The sequence below is a fragment of the Saccostrea cucullata genome, unplaced genomic scaffold, assembly GCF_032062105.1.
Source record: "Saccostrea cucullata isolate Sc308-1 unplaced genomic scaffold, CSIRO_AGI_Scuc_v1 ctg315, whole genome shotgun sequence".
NCBI classification, from domain to species: Eukaryota; Metazoa; Mollusca; class Bivalvia; order Ostreida; family Ostreidae; genus Saccostrea; species Saccostrea cuccullata.
Window position 1 is genome coordinate 413,990 of NW_026930873.1, and position 13,922 is coordinate 427,911.

The 13,922-nt window shown below is 33.2% G+C and overlaps 1 protein-coding gene across 6 annotated transcripts in view; it reads right to left on the bottom strand.

Annotated features, from left to right (window-relative positions):
- The window catches only part of LOC134230386 (protein FAM135A-like), a 29,946-nt gene extending 17,191 nt beyond the window's left edge, over positions 1-12,755 (bottom strand). For 2 of the 6 annotated variants that reach the window (XR_009984345.1, XM_062712182.1), the window contains exons 1-7: positions 12,615-12,754; positions 3,995-4,074; positions 3,802-3,881; positions 3,456-3,595; positions 3,010-3,080; positions 2,322-2,498; positions 688-714 (exon numbers count right to left, since the gene is read on the bottom strand). Coding sequence is in view for 5 of the 6 variants with exons in the window: in XM_062712182.1 (XP_062568166.1) it covers positions 688-714; positions 2,322-2,498; positions 3,010-3,080; positions 3,456-3,595; positions 3,802-3,881; positions 3,995-4,071 (572 nt within the window). In the remaining variant the exon portion in view is untranslated. Of the gene's footprint in view, positions 1-687; positions 715-2,321; positions 2,499-3,009; positions 3,081-3,455; positions 3,596-3,801; positions 3,882-3,994; positions 4,075-12,614 lie in introns of all 6 variants that reach the window. The other 4 variants (XM_062712186.1, XM_062712183.1, XM_062712185.1 and 1 more) reach the window with 4 other exon arrangements.
- Positions 12,756-13,922: the final 1,167 nt, after the last annotated feature.

A 13,922-nucleotide genomic window follows, 5' to 3' on the forward strand; every position in this document is an offset into this window, starting at 1 on the left:
TGGTAATCACATATACATCTATATTACCAGAGCAGTGCGTTAAGAGTAGGAACATACCCTGACATTGGGAATACACATTTTATTTCCATTTTTTCGAGGACAATTGAAATCTGAAATGTTTGAGCAAAATACATAGCTCAAAGTAAAAAAAACAAGCATCTACAATGAGTAGTTGCTGAGAACACTGTGACGAAAATTTGTTTCGGACGGACACACAGACAGACACACAAGGGTAAAACAGTATATCCCCCTCTCCTTCGGAGCGGGGGTATAAATATTGGGTAAATTTCCAAGTAATTGTTTTGACTGAAAATAATGTGTGGAAAATCCTATCAAATAGCTTCATATTCATATTGACAAAGCTTCAGCTAGAGTATGATAGACCATTGGATAATCAAAGGGAAGGTCCATATTTTGTAAACTGACAAATCCAGCTCTAGGAATATCTGGGGTCACTAGATTAAAGTTAAGGTTTATACAACATGTGATTCAAAACAGTATTCAGGTGGCATGCAGTGAAAGTGATTAATTTTCACAAAGGAATCAACCAAGTGTGATTTTTTAGGGGAAAATATTATCACAAAATAGTAAGGGTGGTGATAGGGATATCTGATTGACTGTACAGAAAAATCAATAAAAATTGGAAAAAATCATAAACAACACCCAGAATGAAAAACGCTTGATCACCTGTTGGAAGCCTTTAAATCCCAAAATCTGAAAATAAGATGTTAATCAGGACTCAAAAGCAAAACTGTCTGTGTTTTTTGTATTATCAAGATGTACTTGGGACATAAAGCTGCATCAGTCATCATGACAAGATCCCAAGGCTAAAATTTGTAAATGTCAATCCTTTAGTAAAATCCAATGAAAATCTCAACATTCATATCATGAGCACATTCAGAACAAGAACTTTTTTTTGAAGATTAAAGAAATGCAAATTACAAATTTTAAAACTCAACACCAAGTATCAAAAACCAGAAGTCTCTGTCGAGACTGAAGCTCTACTGGTTTGTACTTATAATAAAGAAAGAGAAAAGTAGCAGTTGGGATATAAAACTTTACAAAAGCAATAAATAGAATAATGACAAAAACCAATAAAAAGAATTATGTATCTTAGTGTAGTCTACTTGTGTGCCAAGTTATATTGAAATCAGACCAAAACTGTAGGAGGAGCAGCATTTTGAATGATTTTTACACAAATTTCTATTTTTAGTAACAATGGCAACACCGTTCTTTGAAATCAAAAACCAATATACAGAATTATGTATCTTAGTATAGTCTACTTGTTTGCCAAGTTATACTGTAATAAAATCAGACCAAAACTGTAGGAGGAGTAGCATTTTGAAAGTTTTTTTTTTCTAAATTCTATTTTTAGTAACAATGGCAACACCGTTCATCAAAATCTAAAACCGCTACATAGAATTATGTATCTTAGTCTAGTCTACTTGTGTGCCAAGTTATACTGATATCAGATTTAAACAGTAGGAGAAGTAGCATTTTGAATGATTTTCACAAATTTTTCCATTTTTAGTAACAACGGCAACACTGTTCATTGAAATCAAAAACCGATATACAGAATTTTGTATCTTTGCGTAGTCTACTTGTGTGCCAAGTTATATTGAAATCAGATTAAAACTGTAGGAGGAGTAGCATTTTGAATGATTTTCACAAAAAATTCTATTTTTAGTAACAACAGCAACACCGTTCATCAAAATCAAAAATCGATATACAGAATTAAGTATCTTTGTGTAGTCTACTTGTGTGCCAAGTTATATTGAAATCTGACCAAAACTGTAGGAGGAGTAGCATTTTGAATGATTTTCACAAATTTTCTATTTCTAGTAACAACGGAAATCAAAAACCGATACACAGAATTTTGTATCTTTGCATAGTCTACTCGTGTGCCAAGTTATATTGAAATCAGATTAAAACTGTAGGAGGAGTAGCATTTTGAATGATTTTCACAAAAATTTCTATTTTTAGTAACAACGGCAACACCGTTCATTGAAATCAAAAACCAATATACAGAATTATGTATCTTAGTGTAGTCTACTTGTGTGCCAAGTTATACTGAAATCAGACTAAAACTGTAGGAGGAGTAGCATTTTGAAAAATTGTTTACAGACGGACAGACAGACAGACGACGGACGCATTACTATCGCATAAGCTCTTCTGGTCTCTGACCAGTAGAGCTAATAATACAGGGGCTTAAAGTTTCCTTTATATGGTAATGTGACCATGTACCCACACATCAAACAAGAACTGTAGTCTAAAATATTACACAAACAAACATAAGCCAAAACATGAGATCAAACTTGTACCTGATGTAGGGTTGATGAATGGCTATCAGGCTACCATGAACTATGACCTCCACTGCACACAGATGGAAGTAATCGAACAGGACGGGCACATAGTGGTGGAGGCCCTTGGTGGTGCTGAAGTGGAGCTGTAGGGTCCGGGAGCTCACGTTCTCCATCTTGTCCTGCAGGCCTTGTGGACTAAGGATAAAATGTGTACTACAGTAAAACTTGTCTTATTTGGTCACTATTGGTTAAAAAAAAAAAACAACACAACTGGATTTTACAACATAGAAAACAATTGAAGTTACTAAAAGGGACTTGAAATTATCATCGCATTACTTAGACAGATTTCAGAATACATGACAGAGCCTACAGATTATACAACTTTGACTGCATAATAGCAAATCAATGAGCACTAGGATAGAAGATACTTATTCTAATTACCTGTTTTTACTATTATAAGAAAAATGGATCAATTATTTCTGACATTTGTCTTTTTATTTAAAAAATGAAATCTATGACAGACTGGAAAAGTACCAGCATACAAGGCAGTGAATCGGCTGTGTGTTTGACTAATATTTCCTATCACGCATCATTATTTCCCATCTGATTTATATTTAATTCATAAAACACAACCATGACAGTCAAGCATGACACAAATGCTGTGAGACACTGAATAATAAGCCAGTCACTGTGGCATTTAGCTTACCCCCCATCCTCCTCAGAAAACCATAAATCCAGAACAACTTGTATGTCTGCTTTATCTAGAGTTTCTTCTATCTGAAACAGAACAATGGACAAAATCATGCATAATTCTGGAAATTGCACATGCTTACAATACAAAAATCATCATTTTTAGGTATGACTATCACTATTTTCTTTAATTGGTGTTATTTTCTTGCAGCTAATTGAGTATGTTTCACAAAATATTTAAATACAATATTTATTACATTAACTTCCCACTAAAAAAATTTGAGATGTATCAAACATCTTCCTGAGTGATTAACCATGAAAACTACATCTATTATTGATTTTCTCCTGTACCCAATAACCTTCTCTTATTGTGTTAATCAGTCACTATGATAAACCTTTACACAACAGATCAACAAATATTCATAAGAGGAAGCACTTCAGATATTTAACTATAATCGCTACCTTGTTGGCATCGACCAATGTGTGAAGCCGGTACAAAATAAGGTCGTTAATTGCCACATCTTCATTTCGATACAGAATCTGGAATGTCTTGGTGATGGCCGTACCATTTACCACACAGGACGGCAATATGTAGCTTTCATCTAAAAAATAATTAATATAGAAAAAGATAACAGGTCAATGCCTTAAAACATGCCAGGTGGTAAAACATTATTCTTGTGTCTTTAATTAAAACTCAGACGTATGATTGCTTTAAAGTACCCACATGCTAAAATGTACTTTGATGTGCAACAAATCATTTTTTAGCTACTTTAAAATTAAATGTATCAAAGTTGGTCATCATCATTACCTGAAGCTTTGGGCAAAGTCACCTCAATTTTAGCTGGTAGTTTAGGTGAAGTTTTCAAAGTGGCACGTACTTGATAATACCTGATCAAAAGAACACATGCACTGGAATATATTTAACATTAAGCATTTCATACAATTACATAAATTGATCTACATTATTAAAATATAGCAGTATAATACAGTCATGTACTTACCCACGCTGGAACAAGTCTACGTTGAAGAACTTGTTGAATTCTAGGGAGAACTCCAGCGTGGCTTGCAACTCACACATCCTCTATAATAGAAAACAATAGACATTTTTACCCTCTGGTTATTTAAATTATAAACATTCTGATTATACAGGTTACACTGTCGATGAGTTGCAAGTAAATTGAGTCCAAAATTAGGGACAGTAAAATCCAGTACGGTCATCAACCACTTTAAATGTTTTACACAAAATTATGAAGGGGAGAATCTCAAAATTCCTCTATATCACAAAGTGACCTTATATACACACTGCAACATCAGCAACTCTGACCATAGACATTATTAAAAAAAGAAAATAGGTTAAAAAAATGTATTACCAACAGTCTGTCTCAAATAGTTTTGGTTTCTGTTGGGAGCAAAATTGAGTTCTCTAAGAATTATGACAAGAAAAAAATCAATATGGTTTATGTATATATCATCATAACAAGCCTATCAATATGTCTCACACCAGGTTAGGTGGTATAGCACTATCAATATCCTTCTGCCTATCTGTTCACACATTTTCAATAGAATATAATCATTACTACTTAAGTAAACAATGTAAGCACTCTATCATGTTTAAAGATAAAAAAAAATTGGGATGCACTTTTCTCTCTAGACAACTATGGAGAGCCATGCAGTACACTGAATGATACATATATAATCCATCATGTAATTTGAACCACCTCAGAAATTTTACATATGTCAATCTTGGAAACTTCAATTATCCCTGGATAAAAAGTACTTTCATTTTACACGATATACTAAAACGTGAAGTAGGATGAAAAAAAAAATTTATCTTCTTTTTTTAATCTGATAAGTCAACTTTGTATTTCCTTGCATTGAAAAAGTTGAAATTTTTACCACCTTTTTTAGCAATGGAGCATTTTGTCAAGACAACAATGGACAACAAGTGAATAGTGTCATTACAAAACTGTAATTTTTCAAAAAGTGAGATGATACAATTAAAACAAGAGAGGTTTGTAAAACACATATGCCCCCCCCCCCCACATCTGGACATACATGTGAAGAAAATGAAGGAAAACTGCAAATAATTGGGAATTTTTTTAATCCAAGGGGCATAACTCTGTCAAAAATTGCCAGACGTACACAAACCAAAACTTGACAAATTCTTACAAAAAATCTGTAACCAAAGAACTATATGCGGTATATTGCATATATTTGCCCCCACAAAAGTCAAATTTTGAAAACTTCCTGAAATGTGCTGAATTCAATAAACTGTATGAGAAATATAATTTAACAGAAAATATTATAGTGTTAAAGCAGTGTATTCACAATTTTTGTTATTATGACGTCACAAACTAGTCCGATGTTATATCCTTTTTCAGAAAGAGGACAAAATGGACAAAATTTCAACAATTTTAGCTTTAAAATTTATAGAGCGCAAGTTTGTTCAGGAACAATATTGGCATATTTCATTGATATTATCATTCTACACATTGTATCAAAATATTGAGCCTGAACACACATGCGCTCGGTGACTTTTACTCAAAATATCGACGAAATATGTACATTTTTCTGTAAAATTCATAAAAAACTGAAATTTACGTCATGTTTGTGACGTCATTACATACATATGGCGTTATTACTTATGAAAATATTCAGTGCTTTGAAGTCAGCATATACTCCCCTGTTTAAGAACTTAATTAAATATATCTCCATCAAAGTTTGATTTGGGGGGGCAAATATTGGTTATTACCGAATAAAGTTCTTTCATTTCTGAATCAGTATGAGCAACCTCTGTAAAGAAAATGAACAGAAGCTGTTTGTGGACCAAAAACAGACAGACTGACCAACAGAAAGCAACAATGTAATATGCCCTCCCTTCTTCAAAGGGGGACCTAAAAAGTCATCTGACCACAATCATAATGAATTTTATTCATATATAGAAGAAAAAAAAATCATTAGGTTATGAAGAAAACAATTTGTATTGTATGTACTTATATTTATGTAATTGAAACTGTCCTCAAACTTATAATTGGTGTAATATAAATATGAGCAGCTTGCAGGCATACAATAACGTATTGTGAATTTTATTTGTTAATTAGCACTTTATCATGAAGAAAGTTGCCCTTTCTTACATTTTCTTATTGCATTGCCTAATGTTTTTTGTTTTTTTTGCTTTGTTTTTTTTTTTTGTTTTTGCAATAGGTAAATTCTTTCTTTTCAATTCCAGTGAACTGCAGTAAAAAAAAAGTTTTCAGTGCTTTAAATCCCTCTACCTGACAGTGGATCTTGTGTATACTTCTAGTTCACTCAATGTCTTATAGATATATTTTGACATATAAATTAACCAGAAGTCTCTCTCGAGACTGTAGCTCTACTGGTTTATACACGATTCTTTTTCACAAGTTTTACAGAGTTATCCCGCTTTGTCACACGGCGGCGTTGTCGTCGGCCGCCATTACAGTGCTGATAATGTGATAAGAGTGACAGTAAGCACTACGAATAAATGGGTGACAAATGCATTGTTTTTTTGTTTTCCAAAGTCGGACATGCTGAGATACGACTGGAAAGGTTAGTATAGTAAATAAATTTAACGAGAAGATATACACATGTGTGTTTTTTATTTTTTAAATCAAGTTTTCAATTTCATTTTATTAGTTAACCGCTCATAGGTAAAACCTTTTTATTTGATGTTTAGTATATAATTTTATACACCATGTGCTGGTTTACTAAATAAAATAATGATCAATAACAAATAAACTGAGACAAAAAAAAATTATTGCGTGTTTACCATTTAAAAAAAAAATATGTGTCAGTCGAGAAAATCAAGACGATCGTCGTGTTCTTTATCCAATTTTACCTTATGGATATTAATTTATTTATTACTCTATAAAGCGATATACTAAAAAAAAAAACTTTCTATTCTTCTTTATCTGATACAATTCCCAATGGTCTAAATACAATCATATATATGAACAGCCCGCCTGCCGAGATAATCATTTTACGCCCCCCCCCCCCTTTTTTTAAAACATGACTTAGTTTCATGTATTACTTTTATAACATTTGAGTAGGAAAAATTTAAACAAAATCTCCATTTTATTTTAGAGTGTGCTGTAATATTAAACACGATTATCGGTTTTATGAAATGATTCCACACATGTTGGTTGTGTGAAATCACTTAGGAAAGAAAAAAAAACTTGTTTAAAAAATGGGTAGTTAAGCGTTGCTTGAGCATTAAACTGACTTGCATGCTGAACGCGAACCACGCAGATTTTTTTTAATGTGAAAAAATACGAGAAGGGTTCAGTTAAAAGGGGAGGATCAGTCGTCAACTCGCCCCTCTTTAAAACATCCTTAAGATATTCATTTGCCAATATCCCACGAGGACCCATGGATAATGAATAATTTAACACGTACAGCCTATAATGAACTAGAAAAATAATCATCGCAGAAATGAAACACGAATTGTAAAAAGTTCCAGTCGTACATTTGTTTGTGTTTGTATGCTCATATTCATTTCCAAAATGGCTTTACTACGCACCTGTTTTAAAACTTTTAATTTTACTCGAGACCATCCCCTTCTCTCTCCCTCCGTCTCTCTCTCTCTCTCTCTCTCTCTCTCTCTCTCACTGTGTAGAAGATATAATATTCTTACTTATACAAGTTTTTACCTTTTAATCTCGCTACATGTAAAATTTAATTTTAAAAAACCCCGGCTTAATGTTTATTAAACCGCGGAAATAAGGATGAAATATAACCAACTCTGCCTAAAACAATAACAATCAATCGATCATTATTTATTTTAAAACGATATTTACACGAACAATGAAGAAAAAAAAAAATACCAAAACAAAGAATGAATCAGTAAACTTTTACTTTATATAAACGCGTGTTTGTATAAGTATTACGCCAGTAAATTGATGAATAACGGAGAAAAATTACTGCATTAAGTATGACCGAATATATGACGTTATCAGCACCTTCATGGCGTCAAGTCATGTGACCCAAACATGGCAGCGCCAATAAATAAGGTCAGAGAATAGAGTATACTTAAAACAAAGAAAGAGAAAAGTAGCAGTTGGGACTTGAGACTTTAAATCAGCAATAAATAGAAAAATGATCCTTGCCACTCATCAAAATAAAAACCGATGCACAGAATTATGTATCTTAGTATCTTCTACTTGTGTGCCAAGTTATATTGAAATCGAACTAAAATTGTACGAGGAGTAGCATTTTGAAACAATTTCACAAAAATTTCTATTTTTAGTAACCTCGGCAACACCGTTCATCGAAATTAAAAATCGATGCACAGAATTATGTATCTTAGTGTAGTTTACTTGTGTGCCAAGTTATATTGAAATCGAACCAAAACTGTAGGAGCAGTAGCATTTTGAAACAATTTCACAGAAATTTCTATTTTTAGTAACCATGGCAACACCGTTCACCGAAATCAAAAACCAATGCACAGAATTATGTATCTTAGGTTAGTCTACTTGTGTGCCAAGTTATATTGAAATCGGACCAAAATTGTAGGAGCAGTAGCATTTTGAAACAATTTCACAAAAATTTCTATTTTTAGTAACCATGGCAACACCGTTCACCGAAATCAAAAACCAATGCACAGAATTATGTATCTTAGTGTAGTCTACTTGTGTGCCAAGTTATATTGAAATAGGACCAAAATTGTAGGAGGAGTAGCATTTTGAAACAATTTCACAAAAATTTCTATTTTTAGTAACCTCGGCAACACCGTTCATCGAAATCAAAAACCGATGCACAGAATTACGTATCTTAGTGTAGTCTACTTGTGTGCCAAGTTATATTGAAATCTGACCAAAACTGTAGGAGGAGTAGCATTTTGAAAAATTGTTTACAGACAGACAGACAGACAGACAGCTAGACAGACGGACAGACAGACAGACGGACTGACGTCGGACGCATTACTATCGCATAAGCTCTTCTGGTCTCTGACCAGTAGAGCTAAAAATGAACTTAAGGATGTACAACACACCTACCCCCCAAAATTCCTGTCGTTTAATTTTCGTTATTTTTGTATATTTAGTACTTGACTATATCTACTGCATGTATGCACATTTTGGACAAAATCGTTCGAGTGGCGTTTACAAGGAGAGAAAATTTTTAATCAATGAACTAGTGTACTTAAACCTTGATTTTCAAAAAAGCCAGGTTAGATATAAATGTCAAATTTCACTGACTTATTCCTTTAACCATTTAACACAGAAACATAGTCATCTTTTTGATATACATATCATCAAAACAATTTTTAAAGACCTTAAACTGAAAAACTATGAATTATCTAAGCCTTGAAAATTGTGTACTTTTCAAATTCAAAATTTTTTTGTGAAAAAACCTGTCGTTTAATTTTGATAAAAAACTTTCTTTAGGTAGCTGGTAGTAAAAATAATCTTTATATTTTTTTAATAATTTTTGTACGACCAGTTTTGATTTAATAGCGGAAAATTATCCCCTCCCCCTTTCTCAATAAATCATGTTCCTGCCCGTCTTTCAGACAGGGGTCGATCACTTTGCTATGAATCTACAAATACACATTTTTAAAAAATCAAATTGGAATATTGCTTTTGCTTCAAAAATATATAAACTTACAAATTTAAAAGTTCTCATATGTAAAGCGTATTTAAATGTAGATTTTTAGGCAATTTTTGAATACCCCTACCACCCCCATCCCTTCCTTTTTTGCGTCGCAACCATTAGCGTTTGACGAAACGTCATTTACAGTGCAAATATACTAGTACCCGGTATTTTTTCATTTGAATCCTGGAGGTATGCATTAGTTTTTAAATTCATGAATGCAGAATAAATATTGACTACTGTTTTTATATGTATAAGGAAAAAAATTACTGAAGGATTTTAGTCCATATATGCATGCGTTATGCATTCCATATCACATGAAAACTGGACACGAATTCAAGTTAAGTTGAACTTGAATATGTTGATTTTTCATTTGATTTCTTTAATTTTATTTATTAAAAAAAATTGTGTATGTTCAACTCTCCTGTGATATAAATGGAATAATTGTAGTTTCTTTCATGTCATTATTTCAAATGAGACAGTATCACTATGTGGCCGTGGGGATACATCGACATTTGCATAGATGTACACCCCTCATGATATTGTACGCATTCTTTCAATGTTGTTGCTTCTAAAGTTAAAATGGAAATTCCGTATTCGTCCACATTATCTTCAAAATGTTAAACATTAAACTCCTCATCTATTTCAATTTATATCGATCAAATCGCACATTGATATTTTTAAAAATCTTATAGGCTATGTTTTGTTTTGATTCGAGGAAATGCGAACCGACATTGTTGACATTGACAGAAAGTCTTTGCTGCAATAGGATATTCATAAATGCAGATAATTTCAGTACTAGTGAACAATTCTTTTCAATATTCTATACTTACATAGTGTACATGTATATGAGGTCTATAGTATTCAATTCTCGGATTTATCAGGTCTTGCTGTAAATGTATCCGATTCTGTGGAAAACCGTGAATAAAAGGAGGAAAATAAACATCTCCTACATTTTCAGAGTTGTTCCTCTTTGATCAGTAAGGGTCTGAGAACAACATCGGTTTTACATTGTAAAAAGTTTTTTGTTTGTTTATTGCTGTTTTATTTAATTAAAGAGAAAAAAATTATATTTATATCGTAAATGCACAAATTGTAATGAAGACCATTAATCAGAATGATATATGGTCAATTAATATTGTACATAATGAGAATTTCGGCAATGTAAAATAAAATTTTCAGATTAAAAAAAAAAAATGCTGCGCTTTGATCAAGAATACGATTTATTTCGTAGGAATGCACTGGCGAACTATTCATTACCATTTTCTTCTATGATAATTCATCTACACAACCGCATGTCTTTGTTATCTCAGTAAACAGCATCAAAACTCTGCTTGTCAAGTGGAAAGTCTTATACTACAGGGCTCTCGATTCTCTATATACGGGGTCGATATTCGGCCCCGTTCCCAATGCAAAAATTGTTACTTTTTTTCCCAAAAGAAAGGTGTAAATTTCCCAATTTCCATAGCAAAATATTAATTAAAAAATAAAAGTCCATGAAACTTAATCGCAAAAAAACCCAAACGAAATACACTTGCAAATGAAAGTGAATCTGTACTACTATTTTAATAGTTCGCGCCAAATGCATTCGTAAACTGGTTCGGGGAACCAGATTATTGTTTTTACAAAAATATGTACTAACTATGAGAGCAGAGTATCTTGTCATGTAGTTTCAACAAAAAACATCATATTGGTTTCAAAAATAGACTTTTCATTTAAACATTAGTAAGCTGCACCTATAAACATACCCTCGCTTCGGCATGTTCAGTCTCGCGCTGTATTGATAAGCAAACTTGTCCATGTGATCGAGGAAATTCGGGACTACTTGACTAGCGACTGTCACTCAGAAAGACATATAACCGCAATTATCAACACTCAGAGAAAGTAACGACAAAGCTAATGTACTTTCATTAAAAGCCTATGTACCCATGTTTGTTCTGTTTAACTGTTTATTCCAAACCAGAGGTAAATTGATGACAAAATGCTAGAAAAGCAAAATTTTAGGATTTTTTTAATGAATTTTGGTTATCCAACTTTTCCCAAAATGATGATAATTTTCCCAATTTGAATGGCCCCGGCCCCAGTCCCAAAAAGTGGTGTGAGAGCCCTGTACTGCTAATGAAATTGTATGTGCTAATATAAGGTAAACAATATCATTTACTTATAATTATCTAAATTATATTATGTTTTGGGTAAATAAACATGGTGATAAAGGAGTTGCCTCTCTCGTTAGTATACGGGTCCCTGTTATTATAGCGAGTGAAGCGAGCGTCACGAAGGGATTCTCGTCACTGCGAGCTCTAACGTCAATGTCTAGGCCAAAAGAAAACTGGGACTACTGCATATCTATTCAATAGAATTTTTCCGGAGTAACTTTGGACCCACAATGCATCGCTTCAAACACAAAAGCTAAAGCAGCATTCCCACGAGAATAATAACAAAAGTTAAACGAATTATACACTTGCCTTGATTTAATGAATCTATTGCAAAAAATAAAACGATTCTTCATTAAAATCAGCCATGCATAGTCTTTGGTTTGGTAAAGCAACATGCATACAAACGTGATGTCAGAGTCTTAGATGCACCAAATGTCACGTGCACTTTGGCCAGCCCGATCTAAATGAAAACTGAGCAATTACCTGCGCTCGTCCTAACAGTTGCACCGTCAACATATTACTATGGTTTAAAATTTATTTCCGAAACAAGTTCTTGTGGCAAGCTGTTCAAGCCCCATCAAAGTTTAGATTTCTTAAAATAAAAATAGTTGTAGGTAAACAAACTATCACCTAGTTTAATATATAAATAAAATAGTACATAAAAACTTTAGGAAAATTTGCAAACTAAACCTTAAAGTGGCTATAATGTCAATCAAATATTTCATTTTAAAGTGGCAGTACTTGCACACACTGATGACTGAAGTTGTCAACACTTTCACCTTCATGAACTTCACTACACCTAAATGAAAGGGTTACACTTGCCTTAAAACATTTCATTAACTTAAACACCACTTACAAATTATTTGGAAAATTCTTCTGATGTACAATTCCAGATATTTACATTTAAGTATTCTTGTTTTTTAATCACTTGAAAACATTAACAACAATATCTCTACGACATTTTTGTACTTCCGTCAATCGAACGCATGCGCCCGAGGGAAAAAGACATTCTGTATGTCGATCCCAACCCTTAAATTAAAAAAATCATCCCTGAAATTACAAAAATAGAAAAATTCAGTAAAATAAACAAATGAGTAAATAACTAGATATAAAATATTCCAAACTTTTAAGAGCGTTATCATGGTTATACAGACGCGGATCCAGAAATTTTTTCCAGGGGGGATCCACTCTAATCATGCTAATCCCCCCAAAAAATCCAAGCCAGAAATTTCTTGACAAGCAAAAAAAAAAAAAAAAAAAACGTAAACTCGCCAAAACGTCAAAAACCTATTTCGTGGGGGTGGGGGTAGTCCATTACTTCAAATGCTTCACACCATTGAATTTTCATACCAACATACCAATTTGACACATTTACCAGGGGGGTCTGCGTTTTCCAGGGGGGATCCAAGGTATCTATTTTTCTTGCTTTAGTATATAAATTTAATAACCTTGCAAATTCCACGAGGGGTCCTGACCCCCCGACCCCCCTCTAGATCCTCGCATGTTATAGGAAGAACATTTCAAATATTAAATGAACATATACATGTAATCATGGTAAAAGGGACATTTTCAATGCAGCTGCTTGTCACTCACTCAGAACCTGAATACGCTGTTTATTGACTGAATTTCTTTTTAACCCTTTAAATTATGTTAACAAATAGACGAGTTTCATATGAAAGAAATTATAAAATTATAAGTATTAGCGGAAAATCCAGTAAAAGACTCAAAATGCACTTAGACACATACGCATCGGAAGCAATTTGAAAGGGGGGGGGGCTAATTAAAAGTCGGTGAGGGGGGGGGGGCAAACTAACAAAAAAAAATGTTACCCCCAATTTTCAATGCCTAGAATATGACAATCTTTGCAAAAAAGTGGGAGGGCTAAGCCCCGCCCTCCCCCGGTTCTGACGCCTATGAGGCATGACAAGAGAGAGAGAGAGAGAGAGAGAGAGAAGAGAGAGAGAGACTGCCCCCCTCCCATTTAATTTTTTCCAGTGGGTCGATCTGTACAATCTGAATAATATGTATAAAGTACTCCGATCCTCAGTCAGGAAGGATTAATCTTTAATTTATTATAGTCTCAAAATGAAGCTTGAAAATTAAAACTTTTCATGCAACAATTTTCATTATTCGCCTCTCAATGTGCTTCAAGGTTCTTAGAATA